The sequence below is a fragment of the Oratosquilla oratoria genome, chromosome 15 (assembly GCF_046742065.1).
Source record: "Oratosquilla oratoria isolate Oo_2021 chromosome 15, ASM4674206v1, whole genome shotgun sequence".
NCBI lineage: Eukaryota > Metazoa > Arthropoda > Malacostraca > Stomatopoda > Squillidae > Oratosquilla > Oratosquilla oratoria.
Window position 1 is genome coordinate 34,786,924 of NC_134791.1, and position 20,000 is coordinate 34,806,923.

Here is a 20,000-nt window from a genome sequence, read left to right on the forward strand (position 1 = left end):
GTTGACGATTGGTACCCCGGACCTCCCGGATCTTAGGTGAATATAATAATGTGGTGATAAATGGAATAAGATCTCTGAGATCAAAACCTCACATATGTTACGTGTTTATATGTGTATGTGCATGCTTGTATGCTTGTGTGTGTTATATCCTTTGTAAATATTATCCGTCGTTCCTGATGATTCAAAATAACACTACCGTGACTCACGTTTGATAATCGAAAGAGTTATCCTTATCGTAATCAGCGAGATAAAACTGACGCATATTTCGTAAGTTGAATTATGGAACGAAAGACCTTTTCCTAAGACAGTCCTTCCATGTAATTAATGTCCGTTAGCGAACAGAAGTTTAATTTGTAAGCCTTCCCTCTGGGCCAAAAATATCTATTGCAATCTCTCTCTCTCTCTCTCTCCTCTCTCTCTCCTCTCTCTCTCCTCTCTCTCTCCTCTCTCTCTCCTCTCTCTCTCTCTCTCTCTCTCTCTCTCTCTCTCTCTCTCTCTCTCTCTCTCTCTCTCTCTCTCTCTCTCTCTCTCTCTCTCTCTCTCTCTCTCTCTCCCCCCCTCTCTGTCTCCCTTTCTATCTCTCTTTTATTATTTTCTTCTCCTTTTATTTTTCTTGTTTACATTTGGTTTTATTTTTATTTTTTATTTTCTGTTGTATTCAGTTTCTGCTTTGAACATATTTGAATGTACAAGATTTCTGTTTCTTCATTCGCATTTGTTGTTTATTATTCGAAAAGTGCTGTAAGATGAAACCTCAAAATATTGATCAGACACGAGTTTTCTCTGCAAGAAAATACAATTTTAGGTAATGGAAATGCAAAAGAATACCTGAGCTGGAATATGTTGGCAAAATAGTTTTTACAGAAATGCAAGATTATAGAATATATATTTTAACTTAGATACAACTTAAATGCAAGTTAACTATAGCTTAAATACAACTTAAGTGCAACTTAGATACAACTTAAGTACAACTTAGACATATTTAAGATAAATATAGATACTGCTAAGATGCACCATAGGTAAGATAGATACAATCCAGATACAACTGAAGTACAACTTAAGTGAAACTTAAATATAATTGAAGTACAATTGAAGTAAAACTTAATTTCGACTTAGATACAACATAAATACATTATACAAAGTAATGTCATTATCTATTTATTTATTTATTTATTTATTTTTCGAAATATAGAAATTGAAGTAGATCCAGGAACAAGAATCCTCGCTCGGGAGCTTAAGACTGAATTGATTTAAGAAGGTAAAGGTGAAATGGTACACTATGCGACTCCCCATAAGATGATAACATTTTACTTTTATTTGGAAACAATTTTGTGTAAACTTTATTTTGAATTTTTTATTTGCAAGAATTTAGGATTTGTAAACTTTTGCAAACGTTTCACACACACACACACACACACACACACACACACACACACACACACACACACACACACACACACACACACACACACACACACACACACACACACACACACACACACACACACACACACATATATATATATATATATATATATATTGTGTGTGTGTGTGTGTAAACGTTTGAAAAATTAAACGTTAAAATCGGATATTTGAATCTTTTTGCAACGTTTTTGCCAACATTTATATGCTTTCGTTTATTTGCAAACGTTTGTCTGCAAAAGTTTAAGTTACATCATTCCAAACGTGTTACCTTGGCGACGTGATAAGAATAAAGCGAATGATGATTATGTTATGAACTGAGTTTTACTGGCGTTCATGTCCTTTTTTGCTGATCCCATCATGTTTGTGTACAGCTCATGTACACGGTTCTCATTTTTCAAAACTGTTTATACAAATTTCTTTGATCCTTTCTTTTTCCAATGTTCTTCAGGATTTTTTTTTTCATTTTTTTCTTTCACGGCTCATATGCACGATTCTCATTTTTCAAATTTGTTTGTGTGAATTTCTTTGTTCCATTTTTCTTTCAATGTTCTTCAGGTTTTTTTTTCAATACTTTCTATTTCTATTTTTTTTCAGCTCGTATATACGATTCTCATTTTTTGAAATTGTTTATGTAAATCTCTTTGTTCTTCAATTTATTTTTTGTACTCATTTTTCTTCTCTCTTTTCCTACTTTATTTTTCAATTTCTTTCAGGAAATCTTTGTTCTTCCATTTCTTTTTTTTGTACTCGTTTTTCTTTTTTCTTTTCTTTTTTTTTCTTTTTCTTTTCTTACTTTATTTTTCAATTTCTTTCTCAGGTAATTCCTGTACTACTCGTCCCTTTTCCGCATTGACCCTTTTGTTACTCTCTTCTCCTTTTCTCTTTTCTTTTCCGTGCCGCTTTCCCTCTGTGTATTAAACATTCCATCGTCTTTCTCTTGATTTATTGTTCTCTACAACTTGACTCTTATGTGCTCTTCTCTTCCTTTGCAAAACGTCCTCTTTTTTTTTTCTTTTTTTTTATCTAGGTTTCTTCGATTTTTTTCTCACAGTTCAGTGTTTGAGTCTGTCGTGTGTGTGTGTGTGTATTTCTCTCTTTGAATTGGTTTCTTTCAGTCCTTTCTTTTACTTTATCTTAATCTCCTTGATTTTTTTTTGTGCTTGAGCCATTTTCTTGTATATAATTTTCTAGCGCGTTTTTGCTCGTTTTTATTACAATAATTTGCATGGCATTAGATTTGCAGTATAGCTGCATTCTAATGTATATATATATATATATATATATATATATATATAGTATATATATATATGTATATGTATATATATGTATATGTATATATATATATATATGTGTATATATATATATATGTATATGTATGTATATTTATATGTATATGTATATTTATATGTATATGTATATATATATGTATGTATATATATATGTATATGTATATATATGTATATGTATATTTATATGTATATGTATAAATATGTATATATGTGTATATGTATGTATATATATATATATATGTATATATGTATATCTATACGTATATGTATATATATGCATATGTATATATAATGTATGTGTATACGTATGTCGATATATATGTATATGTATATGTATATTATATATATGTATATGTATATATATGTATATATATATGTATATATATGTGTGTATATATGTATATGTGTATATATATGTATATGTGTATATGTATATGTATATATATATATATATGTATATATATGTATATGTATATTATATATGTATATGTATATATATATATATATGTATATGTATATATATATATATATATGTATATGTATATATATAGTATATGTATATATATGTATATGTATATATATATATGTATATATATGTATATGTATATATATATATGTATATATATATATAATATATATTATATGTAATGTATATTAGTGACGGGACGATACCAAATTTAAAACAATTCCTATACGAGCCCCGATATCTAATTAAAATTCCGATTCCGATTCCGATACGAGTCCCGATTCCGATACCTGCAATAAATTCATGATTATTTTCAGACCCTGAAGCTGGTTTAAGAAACAAATACATTTTGGACAAAGTACATTTATTAATTACGCATTCAGAAGGAACATAAATGGTTTTGTAATAGCAAAAAAGAAACAAGTTTCTTATAGAATGAAATGAAAAGGGTAAAAGTTGGGAAAAAATTAAGTAAATTCCTTGAAGGTACTTGTTCATATTCAAGTCCCAATATTTTTAGATTGTAATGTAAGAACATCAGCATTTCATCGGTTTCACCTTTCAGTCGATTTCTTTTCGGCGAGTAAATATTCCTTCCAACACTAAATAATCTTTCTCTCTCAACAGAAGAGGGAGGTGCAGACAAATATTTCCTGGCAAAAAGTGTCATGATAGGAAATTAGTTTTTATCTAATATCCACCACTGCAAAGGATTCTTATCATTTTCTAGATTCAAAAAATATTTTTGGACATTTCATGTTCTATTAAAATAATTTTGCTCCTAGTTTCGCTACTTGCATCATATCTTTTGTCAGGCGTTAGCTCCATTTTTTCTTGTCCCGTTTTCTTTAATTCAGAGAAGCATTTTTCAAAGCTGAAGGTCAAGTCACTTTCATTATCACTTTTCTCTTCAGACACATCAGATGAGTCTATGCCTTGTGCTATTTCAGGAGAGGCGTCAAAATTTCCATAAGTTATAGTTCAGATATTTTGACTTTCTTCGCTGAACTAAACCGCAATAGACTCTTCATTAGGCATTCCTTGGTAGTTATTTTCTAAGAAAGTAGTCTTGAATCTTGGATCAATATATGGTGCCAGTTTTAAGTTCTTGTCCTTTAGGTAGCTGCGAAATCTAGCATTGAAAGAGATTTTCCATGCTGGCAGTGTTGAACCCAGTCCATCAAACAGTCCTTTTTCTTCTCTCATATAAAATAAATGTGAGAAATGACTTTAATGTGCGGTAAGATAAGAGAGGCAGTCGTTTCTCTATTACTTAATAAATTCGTACAATCAACAAAGAACTTCAGTATTCTAAATATCTAGCAATACGGACAAACCCGCCTTTATCTATTCACTAAAATGTCATAAGCTCAAAATTATAATCTTATGATTAAAGAACAATACTTTTTCTGATTACGGACAATATTTCTGAATAAAACAGTTTGGCTGAAATATGTATCCTGTATTTGCATTAGCGATTGGTTTCTGGTATTGCAAAATGTAATAAGTGCTAAAGCTTACCTGTTAGCAATAACAACTGTAAAAAACACCCGTCAATCATAGAGCTTGCACGGAAGAAGTCTCGTCACTTGCTACTGAGAAAGGTTGCCAGTTAGGATGAGATGAGAGAGCCGCCAACGTCCAAAATGATAAAAATTGGCGTATTGATGATTTTATTCAGCCGAGGGAAAGCTACAAGTATTATCTTTTCTGAGTATGATAATGAGTTAAGGAAAGATCCAGGGAAAGGACGACGAATGGCAGAAACTTCAACCTACAGTTCTGAGCTTCCGCAGAACCCGTAGAAGGCAGCAGCACGGAGTTCTACAAGACTTTTGACCCCTTTGGCTCTCCTGGTCTGTCAACCAGGGGTGAGATTCGATGTTTCCCAGGTGAAGGAGTTTCTCTGATATGCTGGTGAGGCATTTTTTAATGAGCTTCTGGCAGCTCTTTGGTACGTCCTTCGGAAACTTGACTTCCCATTTGTCTCCGTCGTTTGGGAATTTCTTGCAGGCAAAGCAGAACAATAAAAATCCAAAACTCTGTACAGCCGATTTCTCTTTGCGATCGGCAGGAGTCGAAGAGTCGTTGATGAAGGTAACCATACCGAAATCCGCAAGCTTTGCGGTTAGTTTTCCGGTTACTTCGTCTCTGACGATAAGAATGTTAGACATCTTGATGTCTTGGTGGCAGACTCCAGCTTTGTGGCATGATATCACGGCTGTCAGAACCTGCAAGAAGACGTCTTTGGCGTCTTCGATGTTCAGCTCCCCGTACTTCGAGGTGTAGGCGCGAAGATCCATTGCGTCCGGGATCAGCTCCATGACGATAAAGAGGTGGCCGTGCTCCATGAGGAACTCGAGGAGCTTGACAACCTCGGAGATATGCTGAACTGTCTTCATGAGGGCGACTTCCAGGGGCATGGTCCTCTTCTTGGGGTCTGCCCAGTCGTAAATTTCAGCCAAAGGTATTTTCTTGACTGCAACCTTGGTTTTATCCTCAATCCGCTCAGCGGAGAAGACACTCCCGAAAGATCCTTTTCCGAGAGGTTCCTTGAAGATAAATCGGGTGGTCATTGGTCTTCCTTTCTTGAGTCCTCGAAAAACAATTCCATGGACTCAATCGAGTGGACGTGTCGATCATCGAGAGTGATGTTGACATCCACGATTCGATACACAGAATTGTGTAACACACACACACACACACACACACACACACACACACACACACACACACACACACACACAAATATATATATATATATATATATATATATATAATATTATCCAAGTGATATTCGATCTCGGATAAATACTGACTCCTTAATTTGTGGTCAGATTATCCAGAATTTTTCACGAACCAATAAAAATTGACCATATATCTTTATATTGTCTGTATTACCATATGTTCAGCCAAGTATAACATATCATTACATGTGCAACTTAAGCTACACTTTCTGGCAGTAAAAGTGTAGGACACACTTAACAAATTAAGAGAAATCAGAAAAAAATGAAGAAAAATGATAATTACATAGACTTGGAACGTATCCCCAGAGGTTGTTTTTATCTTCGAAGGTTTTGCCTTTGCATAAGCACGTTTCTCCAGTTTTAATTAACGTATTCCTCCTTTCCTTATTTTGTTTTCTCTTATTTTTTTTATATCATTTATACTGATTATTGTTTTTATTTTGCAATTACTGAGAAGAAATTTCGAATAATTTTCCTTTCTATATAACATCGGTGATTTTATTTTTCGTCTTCAGTGTGTGATGTTCTGTAATGATTTATACATAAATTAGACTTTTGGTAATTAAATTTTTGTATGAGAATGACTTGAGGAAAAATCCAAGGAAAGGATTGAAGAACGGGAGAAATTGCAACCTAAGGGAAGGTCAACTGGTATAATTACCGAATTTGGGAAACTGAAAATCCACACGATTCTGTTGAACATAAGAGATTCTCCTAAAGTAAATGTGTGGTGTGCTTATTAGTTATATGTCAATTTATTATTATTTACTATTTACCTGTATGTTTATTATTTAACTATACCTATGCATTTATTTATGTTTTTATTTGTTAATTACATTATTATAGTTTTTATTTGTTAATTTATTATTATGATTTTTTTTTCGCATCTGACCTAGATATGGACCAAAAGGTCTCCTGTCGGCATGCTCCGCCTTTGTAATCCTTTGTAATCAAATCATTGGACCATTCATTTTTAAAGGTCGTGTTTTTAATGGTGCCAGCTACTTCGATATGTTGTAGAATTACTCTGTTCTTCAGCTTGAACAAAGAGAACTGATAGAGAATACAGTGTTTTATCAAGATGGTGCTCCTTGCCACTTTGCTCCTCCATTTGGAGAGTTTCTAAATGACAAATTTGCCAACAGATGGATTGGAAGAGTTTGACCATTTTCTTGGTCTCCACGTTCGCCAGGTTTGACTCCCAAGCTCCAGTCACACTAAGTTTAAGACCTGTTTCCGATCACCGCCGGCCAGTTGCAAGTTGCAGGTAGTCTTTGGAAGTCGCTGGTAGTCAGTAATAAGATAGATGAATAGATAGATCGATAGATATATTACAACACACACTGAATAGCCCCCAGTACATAGATTTCACCTTATTAACCACATTAACTTTTTTCCATTTCAATTCCTTGCATCGGTTTTGTGTCGCCGATCGATCGCTTGATTTTTGGTCGTCGGTGATCGGAAACGGGTAAGAAATTTTGGAAAACCTTGTATATTCGGTGTCAGATTAGAGAGGTTGTGTGAAAATGGTCTAGTAACTCTGAGGGAACTTAGCATAGGAAAAGGTCGAGAGCCTTTATTCCTACAAAGATATGTAAAACCTAGTGTAGGCCTTATGGTCTCTTGCAGTCTCCTCCATTCTTAGGTTCTTATGTTTTTATGTTCTATAATATTTTTGCACCAAAGGACAACTCCGTATCTGTAACCTAGTTGACAAAGTCTTGGTCTTAGCCTTCTTCGAGTTTCAGAAAGGTTCTAGATATAGGAACCTTCCAGAAACTCGAAGGGCCTTAGGTGTTGTGTCGAGGCCCAAATATCATAGAACACAAGAACCAAACCTCGGCCCAAGTTTAGGTTTTAAGTTTTTATATTTTTGTGTGCGTGGGTTGATCTTCTACCCTCATTTCGATTTTTTTTTTTAAGAATATCTTTTAGTAAGTTTTGGTCTTCCACCATCGTTTCGACATGCATTCTTTCCTTTTTTGCGTTTTTGAAACTTTTTGAGTATGTGGGTGGATCTTCAACCGTATTTTCGAAATGCATTTTTCCCTTTTTATCGTTTTTGAGAACATTTTTGAGTATGTGGGTGGGTCTTCCACCTTCGTTTCGAAATCCATTCCTTCCAAAATTTCGTTTTTGGAGAAGACTTTTGAGTATGTGAGTAGGTCTTCCACTTTCATTTCAAATTGTATTCTTTCTTTCGTTCATGGAAAAGATTTTTGAGTATGTGGATTTGTCTTAAACTCCTCGTTTTTGGAGAAGATTTTTGAGTATGTATGATGTTCACCCCCTCCCTCCGGCCTTTTCGTTTGGATATTCTGAGCACCTCTGTCTAGCCAATCCGAGAACAGACGTTTCGTTATCTTGGTGCTGGAATTCCTGGTATATATTTATTTCTGCACTGGTCTGGAAGCCTCTCATTTCTAGATTCGGTTTACCTCACCCGAAGTCTTAGATTTGGCTCACTGTTATCTGACGCCTGCATAGCCTAACCTGTCAGCTGTCAGCCGAGTGCTCTCTCACGCATTCCCCTCCTCCACCTCCACCTCCACCTCCTCCCCTCGTCCTCCCCCTCCCCCTCCTCCTCCTCCTCCCCCTCCTCCTCCTCCTCCCCCTCCTCCTCCCCCTCCCCCTCCTCCTCCTCCTCCTCCTAACATCAGATCATCATCGACTTCCGCAAATTTTGGTATCTTGTTTTATTGTTTTTTGGTTCTTCATCTGCTGCTTTTTTATTTCTTCTTCTTCTTCTTCCTTTTCTTCCTTCTTCTTCTTCCTCTTCTCCCTCCTCTTCCTCTTTTCCCTCTTCTTCCTCATCCGCCTCCTCTTCTTCCTTCCTCTTCCCCTTCTTGCTTCCTCTTTCTCTTCCCCTTCCTCTTCTTCCTTCCTCTTCCCCTTCTCCTTCCTTTTTCTTTCTTCCTCTTCCTCTTCTTCCATCCTCTTTCTCTTCCCCTTTTTTTTCATTTTGTCTCTCCCGGATCGTCGTATGATGATAGGATAGTTTTTCTCTCGTTTGTCCCTAGTTTTTATTTCTTCTTCTTCATCTTCATCATATCCTTCTTTTCCTCAGGTACAGTGATCCATTTCAATTTCGTTTCCTATTTCACACATTTCTCATTCCTCTAGATCTGTCATCCATTTCTAGAATTCCTTCTAGTATTTCGTTCCTGGTGGCCCAGCGTATTGGCCACATTCGAAATTCCTCTTGCGTCGAATATTGCATTATCAGTGTCTTTTTTTTTTTCTTTTCATTACGTGTCGTGTTTCCAATATTACACATTCCTTCGACGATACCAGAATTTGTAACCGAACCAAATACTGCTGGTTTTCTTGAGCTTGGCTTTGTGTGGTGATGCATCTCATCTCTGTAACACCGTAACAACGTAATTTGCCTGTAAGATTTGGTTTATGTTGTTTATCTATCAAGATGTGTATATATATATATATATATATATATATATATATATATATATATATATATAATATACAAGCATAAATACATATATGCATACATACATACATATATGCACACATATATACATGTATACATCCATCCATCCATCCATACATGTATCCATACATACATATATGTATCCATACATACATACATACATACATACATATGTATACATACATGTATCCATAAATACATACATGCATCCATCCATGCATAGACCAATACATACAAGCATGTATGTCATGCATCGTACGTGCATTCTTACATGCGTACATACATACATACATACATGCATACTTACATTCATACACTCGTATATACACACATACATAAATGCATACATACATAAATGCATACATACATGCATACATACATGCATACACACATACATACGCACATACATACACAGAAACATACACATAGGAACAAACATAGGTTCCTTCGCTTGCTGTCTACCAATCCGTTGCCCCAAGTCTCCCTACTAGAAAAAATTACCTTGGGTGACCTCCAGAGGTCAAATTAAATGTTACATGCTCACAGAGCACTATAATTGGAACGCTGTTGGAGGTAGAGATTTTCTGTTATTAAGATACGAAAGAATGTATATTACAACATATGACTTTTGACTTGGTAGAACAAAGTAATATTGAATTTCACTGAAGTACCTGTTGCCGGACAGCGTGTACTCTACCGGCTACTGAACAGGATATATTATTTCAAGATTTACCGGATCATAATGATTATGATGTTTATTTTTATTTTATGGAATGGTATCCAAGTTGAACGGCACGTTTTGTTATGACTTCCGACCTGTTTTTATACAAGTGTTCGCATTTTATCACTGCCGCGATTTAGTATTTTTATCTATTTTTGGGGGGGTTGTTTATTTCGTTTATTTAATTTTATTTTACTTGTTATTCATTTTATATATTCGTTTGTTTACTTTCTTATTGTTCTATTTTTCTTTTTTAATTTACTATTTTTCCTTTATATATATTTTTTTTCATTATTTATTTCTATCTTTGGTCAACTTTCATTACCTCAACTCCTTACGGGCACTTGTCCTGGCTATCTTAGCAAAATGTTGCGCAGGTAATCGTCTGGTGTAGTCTTCATACCGCCTCCTCATCTTGTTAATCTCGATGATTCCTTGATATGTGCGCAAGCCCGACATCAATAACAAAACATTATTTCTTCTCTGGAGACGTCTCCTGGAGCCACAAAGCCAAAAAAAATTATTTCGTATTTTTCTACAATTTGATTTGTCGTTTATTTTAATAAACAATACAACAAATAGTACAAAGTCATAAAATAAACATTTTGGCCTTGTGTCGCAAGGAGACGTCTCCAGGGAATGAATAATATTTTGTAGAAAAGTTGTTGGCCTTGTGGCGCCAACAGACGCATCCAGAGAAGAAATAATATTTTAGTGAAAATCATGAAATAAACACTTTTGGCCTTGTGGCGCCAGGAGACGTCTCCAGAGAAGATATATATATATATATATATATATATATATATATATATATATATATATAATATATATAATATATATAATATAGATAGAACACCGAATAAAAGTAGTTGGCCTTGTGATGCCAGGAGAGTTTTTTTTTTTTTTTTTTTTTTTTTTTTTTATTAAAGATAGATTGTTGGCCTTGTAGTGCCAGGAGACGTCTCCAGGGAAGAAATAATATTTAGTAGAAAATAATGAAATAAAAACTGTTGACCCTGATGCGCCAGGAGACGCCTCCAAGGGAGAAATAATATTTTGTAGAAAATAATGAAATAAAAGTTTTTGGCCTTGTGGCGCCAGGAGACTTCTCCAGATAAGAAATAATATTCGGTGATGTTTTATTTAACTAATTTTGATCAATATATCCTATTTTTGTGTTTCATTTTGTTTAGTTTTATTCGTTTTGTTTTTTATATTTATCAGCTTGTTTAATTTGATTTTATATTATTTTATATATATATATATATATATATATTTATTGTTTTCATTTTTATTTAGTCTTTATTGATTTTTTCATGCCACCATGAATATTGTCACCCCCTTCTGAACATGTAGCCTTTTACAAGTATTATAATTATTATCACTGTTATCACAATCGTCACCATCGTCATCATCATCATGATCGACATCATCACTGTCCTCGTCATCATCATCATCAATCATATAATCATCATTTCATTATGTCTAACTTGGTTTATCTAATCGCCCCTTTTTGCTCTTTCACTTCCACTTCCTCCGCCCACCTCACGCTCCCTTCTCCCCCTCCCCTCTCACTCTCCCTCTTCTTCTTACTCTCTTCTCCCACACCCCTCACCCTCCCTCCTCAACCTCCCTCCTCACCCTCCCTCCCAACCCTCCACCCGCCCTTCTTCCCCTTCTCCGCCTCCACTACCCATTTCTTGACTCGTTACTCTTCTCCACCTTTTCCACGCCTTACTCCTTTCTCTTCTCTTCATCCTCCTACTCTTGCCCATTCTATGCATGTAACTTGTATGTATAATTTAGTCATGATTTAGTCTGAGTATTTGTAGCATTGCCCCTTTCTGTTGAATTTATATATATTTTGGTCCAGGTGATTTCAATGCTTGAATTTTCCTAAGAAACCTAAGATTTGTCTTGTGTATGTCTAACTACCTGCACAGGTGTTTTTAAGAATGTATGTAGTACACAGGTGCAAAATGTTAGACATATTGGCTCGATATATATATATATATATATATATATATATATATATATATTTACTTAGATCTTTTGTTCAGAAGAACTTGTCCCCGGGCTTAGGTAAGTATATATAATCTTTCCTAGAATTGCGTCATTGTTTCTTTAGTCTGACAGGTTGGACCGTTCCCACGGATCTAAAGGTCAAGGTATCGGGACTAGAACAGTTCTTTCACATATTGGGAATCTCTCATATTAGAAACTCCTATCTTCTGAAGGTTTCATCTGTGTGTGTACATATATGTATATATATAATTATATATATATATATATATATATATATATATATAATTGTGTGTGTGAATAAGCTTCACCATTGGGATTCGAACTCTTGCATGAGCGACTGCTTCTTACGAGGCAAATGCGATACCGTTGTACTAATCCATTGCCCATTAAAAGGAACGACCTGGCCTGCGACCTGGACATTTCCCAACGACGCTTGAGTAGTGGAGTATGTAAACTTGTTTCATCGATCTGTTTTACGGGCGAGCCTTCCGACAATTTGAGAGTCGTTATAACAAATGGAAATAAGCTCCACCATTGGAGTTCGAATCCCAGTGGTGGAGCTTATTTCCATTTGTATAACGACTCTCTCTCTCTCTCTCTCTCTCTCTCTCTCTCTCTCTCTCTCGCACACACACACACACGCGCACACACACACGCGCACACACACACGCGCACACACACACGCGCACACACACACGCGCACACACACACGCGCACACACACACACACACACACACACACACACACACACACACACACACACACACACACACACACACACACAACATATGTAATTGTTTCTTTATCTCTCTCTCTCTCTCACGCACACACACACACACACACACACACACACACACACACACACACAACATATGTAATTGTTTCTTTATGTATTTTTGTTTTACTACTTCATTTATTGTTTATTTTGTTTTTATCTTTTCTTATATCATATTTTGTTTATTTAATTTACATTTAATTTTTGTTTATTTTGTTTATTTAATTTTTTGTCTTTATTGCCTTGTCCTATTTCTTATCTTATTTTTGTTTATTTAAATCTTTATTTTGTTCATTTTGTTTTATTATTTTGTCTTTACTTGATTTTATATCTTATTTTATTTCTGTGCATTTTATTCTTTATTTTATTTTGTTTATTTAATTCATTGTTTCCTCCAGACTCGTTCGACCTCGCCCAAGAGCGAGGAGACCTTGGGTGAGAAGTCTTGGATCACTCTAGGTGAGCTTAGGTCAGAAGGCTTGGGCCCTTCGAGGTCACCTTGGGTCACTCCAAGTCGCCTTTTGGCAAACAGGTCCGCCCTTCAGCCGGACAAAATCGTTCTGGACCATCTGAAGGAGGACCTCTCGTTACCCCCCCCACCCCCCTCCGGCCCCAGAAGGAAGTAGTGGAGGGATGGTGTGGGTGGGGGGAGGAGGACTTGGGAGGGGGGTTACTAGCACGGGTTAGGGGAATAGCTGAGAGTGGAGGATTCTGGGAGGAGATGTTGGGGTTGTTGGGGGATATAGCTGATGATGAATGATGGGGGAAGGGGGAGTGGTAGGGGGGTAGTGGGAATGGTTGGTAGTAGGGGGGATGGTAGGGGGTTGGGGGAAACCAAGGAGTTGGGGGAATGGTGGTAAGGAGATTGGTGGGGGTTGAGGTAATGGTGGGTCGTGGGGAGGGTAATGGGAGGGGCGGATTATGGGGCAGGGTGACCACAGACATAAACACCAAAGTATGAAATATCGATTAACTACCAATAGAATATTTAGTTTTCTATAAAATTGAAACTTATCGATTCTGCATGGTACATCATCTAGAGGGCATCACACTTTCTCTAAAAGTGTCGAGGATTAGATTAAATATAAAGAAAACTATTTTATTTATGGAATCGAGGTGAAAAGGTTGGAAGGGTGGAGGGAAGCAGAAGAGTTTGAGAACTGGCGAGCGAGGCCAATAAATTAAATAAATAAACAAGTAAATAGAATAAGTAAATGAATAGAGTAAATGAATAAATAAATAAGTATATAAATAGATGAATGAATAGAATCCTCAAGAATCCTCATCATATGTACCATTCTTCAAAATGTGCATTTTTCGTTATCGTGAGAAAAACCAATGAAGAAAATAAACTAATTTATAAATAAATGAATAAAAGATAAAGAAATCAAGGGGAAAAACAACTAACCATTGAGACCAGGTTAGCAACATAACTCTCTCCACCCCGCGATCTCCTCGCCACTCACACAGGCCGGCCGGTTGGCCGGCTGGCCGGCTGTAACCCGCTTACATTCGCAATGGCCTATTGATTTCCTGACGCACAACAGACAATTCTAATCGGATAAGGCTCTGACCCGTCCGTCAAGGGGCTTAGGTCAATTTTTGACCCATTTAGGCTTGGGAGTTAACCTCCAGGTCAATAAGACTATTTTGGGATTATCACATGTACAAGGTATGATATTATACTTAGGAGTTTAGTTTTAGGGCATTAAGAAGAAAGATCGGTATCCTGTTCAGTATTGGATGAACACAGATACGATCATAACATGTTTGGTAAAAGCCTGAGAGGACGAATCGTTGTACATCGTAACTCCGGTGTCATAATCAAGACTAAACTAATCACCTCCAGTAATAACAACAAGAAGACAATAATAACATATATGGGATGGAGGACAATTTTGTGTTCTTTATAACCCCAGTGTCATAGTCCAGAATGTAAACTAACTACCAACATCAATAACAACAAACAACAGCAATAAGACAACCACAATATATATGGAAAGGAGTGTAATTTGGTGTATTTCATAACCCCAGTGTCATAATCCTGAATGTAAATTACCAACAACAACAACAAGACACCCAGAACATGTATGGAAAGGAGGGTAGTTTGGTGTACTTCATAACCCGTGTCATAATCCAGACTAAACACCCACAACATGTATGGAAAGGAGGGTAATTTGGTGTACTTCATAACCCGTGTCATAATCCAGACTAAACACCAACAACATGTATGGAAAGGAGGGTAATTTGGTGTTCTTCATAACCCTAGTGTCGTAATCCAGACTGTAAACTACCAACAACAACAACAATTAGAGGGAAATTTGATGTACTAATCTCAATGTCAAAATCCAGATTGTAAACTAAACACTACAACCAATAACAAGAAGAAGAAGAATCTCGAACAGTTTAGATGTGGAGCAAAGGCTCTTTTCCAGCTCTTCCCATTCTTCCCCTTCGGAAAATTATAGCCCCGCCCATTTCCTTCCTACTCTTTTCGAGCAAAGAACGGGGTCTTCTGTGATTCCCTCTTTTCTTCTTTGAAAAAATTTTCTTCTTCTGTTTTTTTCTCGTCAGTTTTAGGAAAGTTTTGCATAAATACTTTGTAGCCTCTCCCCTTTCCCTCCTTTCATGCTTGGCGTCAGGGGAAATGATGGCTTCCCTCCAATTATGGTTGTGTAATTATGATTTGGCAACGCTGTGAACCTTTCCTTCCTCCCCTCTCATGTTATAGTAGATGAAGCATAGTTGGCTGGCATCATTGTTTAGAGTAGAGACGAGTTACCCTCACGCTGTGTGTTCAGTTGGTATCTGGTTCATTTATCTTAAACAAGGTTTGTTTAGGTTTAATTACACTGTGCAACCCTGTTTACCCTACATTATAAACTCCGTGTTCGCTGTAATTATTTTTTTTCCACTAATGTTGGGTGATCCTATTCATTATCGAGGACCGTTCGGTCCCTAAACGTTTAAGCGTTGTCTTGATGGATTTTATTCAGCCTAAACAGACCACTCATCCAGAGAGAATTAACTTTAACTGCTTAATCTCCAAAGTGTATTAAATCCCATGCATTTGCGTCTCCAATGATATTCATTGAGCTGACATTCCTGAATCCTTTGCGTGTGTCGCCATTGTGTTGGTCCTCTTTTGTGAATGACGCAACACAGATGTGCCGCCCCCCTCCTCTGCATTTAAAGTGACTGAATTGTTTGTCCCATTCATCACGTGGCCTTTCCCCATTGTCCTGAAAGCCCTACATTTGTCCACCCTTTTTATACAACGCCACGATAATATCTGGTCTCCCCGATGTTGTGCTAAACGCGAAACACGGGTTTGATCTTCCCCCCCCCCACCCCCCTGTGCGTTTCTTCTGTCTATCACCGCGGTGAGGCATCTCCGTCCCCTTCATGACAGGTTTTCGCATTTGTGTTTCGGTTTTTTATTTTTCACGTCTTTGGCACGGCATATCTTTTGACTCGGTCAAATCCCTCATTATCCTTTTCTCTTGTATTCTTATGGTCCTCCTTTTTCTCATTCTCCTCAATTCTGTTGAATTTTTTTCTCTCTCTATCTGTAGTCTCTTTTCGCGTTTACTTCCCTTGAATGCCGACCATCAGTGCATCCTGTCCTACTTCGCTTTTCAAATTCTTTAAGCTTCCGCATTTTACTCGAGCTTCTGACTCCCTCGCCATTAGGATATTCGATATTTTCTTTCCGCAGCATCTTCTTGTCTTCCTCCCCCCCCCTCTACTCCTCTCCTCCTCCTTCCCATCATCCTCTCTCCATCCACCCTCTTATTTCTCCTCTATGACCTCCTCTTCCTACTCTCTATCATCCTTTTCCTCCTGCCTGACCCCTTCTTCTTCCTCCCTGTCTTCCTCTTCCACCTCCCAGTCCTCCTCTTCCACCTCCCAGTCCTCCTCTTCCACCTCCCAGTCCTCCTCTTCTTCCTGTCCCCTTCCACCTCCCAGTCCTCTTCCACCTCCCAGTCGTCTTCCACCTCCCAGTCGTCTTCTACCTCCCAGTCCTCCTCTTCCTCCCTGTTCTCTTCCACCTCCCAGCCCTCTTCTTCCCTCCTGTACTCCTCCTCTTCATTCTCCTCCCCGTCCACCTCTTCATCCTCCCTGTCCCCTTCTTCCTCCTTTCTGTCCCCCTCTTCCTCCTCCCTGTCCTCCTTCTCTTCCCTGTCCTCCTCCTCTTTCTCATTGTCCTTCTCCTCCTCCATGTCTTCTCTTCTTTCTCTCTGTCCTACTCTTCCTTCTCGTTATCCTCTTCGCCCTCCTTTTCTTCCATGTCTTCCTTTTCTTCCTCCCAGTCTTCTTCCTCTTCCTCCCCGTTCTCCTCTTCTTCCCCCTCTTCTTCCCTCTCGGCCTCCTCTTTTTCCCCACCATCCTTCTCTTCTTCCTACTCACCCGTCTCTTCTCCCTTCCCGTCTCTTCCTCCTCCCCTCCCTCCTCTTCCTCATCGAATTGTTCCTCCTGACCCCTCCTCCCCCTCCTCCCAATTGTCCTCTCCGTCTTCCCTTTCTCCCAATCCTCTTCCTAACCCCTCCTCCTCCTTTCTTCCTCCTCCTCCTCCTCCTCTTCCTCCCCTTCCTCCCCTTCCTCCTGCCATTTGTCCTCCCCGTCCTCCTCTTCCCCATCGAATTGTTCCTCCTGCCCCCTCCTCCCTCTCCTTCCAATTGCCCTCCCCGTCCTCCCCCTCTCCTTATCTCTTCCTAATCCTTCCTCCTCCTCCTCCTCCTCCCCCCACTTCTCTTCCCTCCTCCCCCTCTTCTCCCCTGCCCCCATCATCATTAGATCGCTCTTTCTGTCTGCGCTTCTTCCCATTTTGTTCGTTTCTTTCCTCTCCTTACTTCTTTGTACCTCTTGTGTATCCCGCTTGTTTTCTCTCCTCCTCCTCCTCCTCCTCTTCGTGTTCACTTTCCTTTTTGTCTCATCCCTTTGTCTCCTTCTGACCATCCTTTCTCCTGACATCTATTTTCTCACGACTACATTTCTCCTTCATCTTTCTTTTCTCTCCTTTCTCCTTCTCCTTCTTGTTCTATTCGCAAACACGTTTTTTTCTCGCCATCTTTCCTTTACTCTTTCTCGTTCTATTCTTTCTTTTGTATACGTTCTTCATAAACACTTCCATCTTTTATTACCTTTTCTTTATGTATATATATATTTTTTATATTTCGAATTTTTGTTGTTAATAATTCTTTCACGTCTGTTGTATGGTATTTTTTATTCCTTTTATATATTCATTTTTTTCATAAACACGTTAATCTCTTATTTTCTTTTCGTAATTTACAATTTTTTTTTCCAAAATATTTGAAACTTGGATTTTATAATTTTATCACGTCTTCTTCTTAAATAGTTCTTCTTTTCTCGTTACACTTTTTTATAATCTTTGCGGTTTTCATAGTTCTCTCTTCATTTGCTTTTCTCTCTCGGTTCTCATGTGGCCTTAGGACTTTGCCAACTGTGCACAGCATTCCCGAAGGAATTTCCCACATGCCAGGGATGAACCAGATGCATCTTTTGTCATGTTGTCTCCCTCCCACCCAAAAAAAAATATATATATGTATTTATATATATGTGTGTCTGTGTGTGTGTGTATATATATGTACATATACATATATATGTATACTTGTATGTGTATATATATATATAATATATATGTACACATATATAAAGATTTTGTTTACTAATATTTGTGATGAATGAAAGGGAGTGGATGGGGGGTGAGGGAATATGTGTGAAAAAATAAATATATGTACATATACATTTATATGTATACTTGTATGTATATGTATATATATATATGTACACTTATATATAAAGATTTTGTTTACTAATGTTTGTGATGAATGAAAGGGAGTGGATGGGGTGTGAGGGAATATGCGTGAAAAAATAAATTGACGCATCCCGAAGGGATTTCTCCTTGTCTTCTCTTTTTCTGCATGAGGGGGCGGAGAGGGGGTGGGAGCTGATTAAATGAAGTGGCTTTGCTGTGGATGTGCAGTGTCTTGTGACACTGCTTCTGATCCAGGGCAGTGGGCGAGATGCAGGGATGACCCGTCATCCACGAGGAGCCAATATAAGGAGGAGGGAGAGGGGTGAATGGGATTGGAGTAAGTAGGGACCGAATGGGTGGGAGTAGATTCTAGGTCTTTGTTTTTTTTGGCTACCTCCCTTGTAAGGGGGAAAAAGCCTTTGGTATATGTATGTATGTAACATTTGTACTGAACGTGTCTTACCCTTTATTTTTATTTCATCGTTTTGTTTGTATTTTTTTCGGTCGCTGTTGTCAATATTTAACGAACGTGAAACGGAATAGTCTTCTTTGACTATCGTTCAAGTTGTTTTTAAGGTGTCCAACCGCTGCTATTCGTGTGTAGATATTTTCCCGTAATTTTTCGGACATTTTCCAGAAACCTGCAATTTCTGTCACATCTGGATCGCTCACTTTCAGTCGAGGGACGAAGTATGATAAATCACCGCCAAAAAAAAAAAAAATAATAAAAAAATAAAATAAAATAAATAAATAAATAAAAAATAAAAAATAAAATAAATCTTTTATTCTATTTTATTTTTATCTTCGTTTCTCCTTCATTTATTTCGCTAGTTTCATGTTGCCCAATGCTTTAGTATTAAGTAATTATGCATTTTATCCCTTTTATTGTGTTCTCCTGTTTTACCTCTGACCTGAGCAGTAGGGCGGGAGCCAGGGATGATCTTTCATCCTCGAGGTGTGATTGGGTTTTTGGATGGGCGTGCGATGGGTGTAGGGTGGATGTATGTATTGACTCAGCCACCCCCATTACAAGGGGGAAAATGTCTTTCGGTACATATATTTATGTATGTACCGTATGTACTGCATGTATGTATATACTGTATGTATACGTGGACTGTATGTATGTACTTACGTAAATACGAACTGTATATATGTGTGTACTGTATATATGTATGTACTGTATGTCTGTACATACTATATGTACTGCATGTATATGTGTGTGTATGTATATGTATGTGTGTGCGTATGTATGCATGTATTTTTTACTATTCATGGAATTGTTACTCTTATGGGTTAGTAGGAATTAGATTTTTCATTTTGTA

At 37.3% G+C, this 20,000-nt stretch overlaps 2 protein-coding genes across 3 annotated transcripts in view; one reads left to right on the forward strand and one right to left on the reverse strand.

Moving 5' to 3' along the window:
- LOC143033404 (zwei Ig domain protein zig-8-like) overlaps positions 1-20,000 on the forward strand; it is a gene marked incomplete in the record, with an annotated part of 856,967 nt that overhangs the window by 56,494 nt on the left and 780,473 nt on the right.
- LOC143033118 (serine/threonine-protein kinase pim-1-like) lies at positions 4,950-5,756 on the reverse strand. The gene has a single exon (XM_076198321.1). It carries the CDS (start codon positions 5,754-5,756, stop codon positions 4,950-4,952), a length of 807 nt encoding a protein of 268 aa, XP_076054436.1.

What these genes read in the sequence shown, in the direction of transcription:
- LOC143033118 (XM_076198321.1), bottom strand. Translation starts at nt 5,756, where the DNA reads ATGACCACCCGATTTATCTTCAAGGAACCTCTCGGAAAAGGATCTTTC.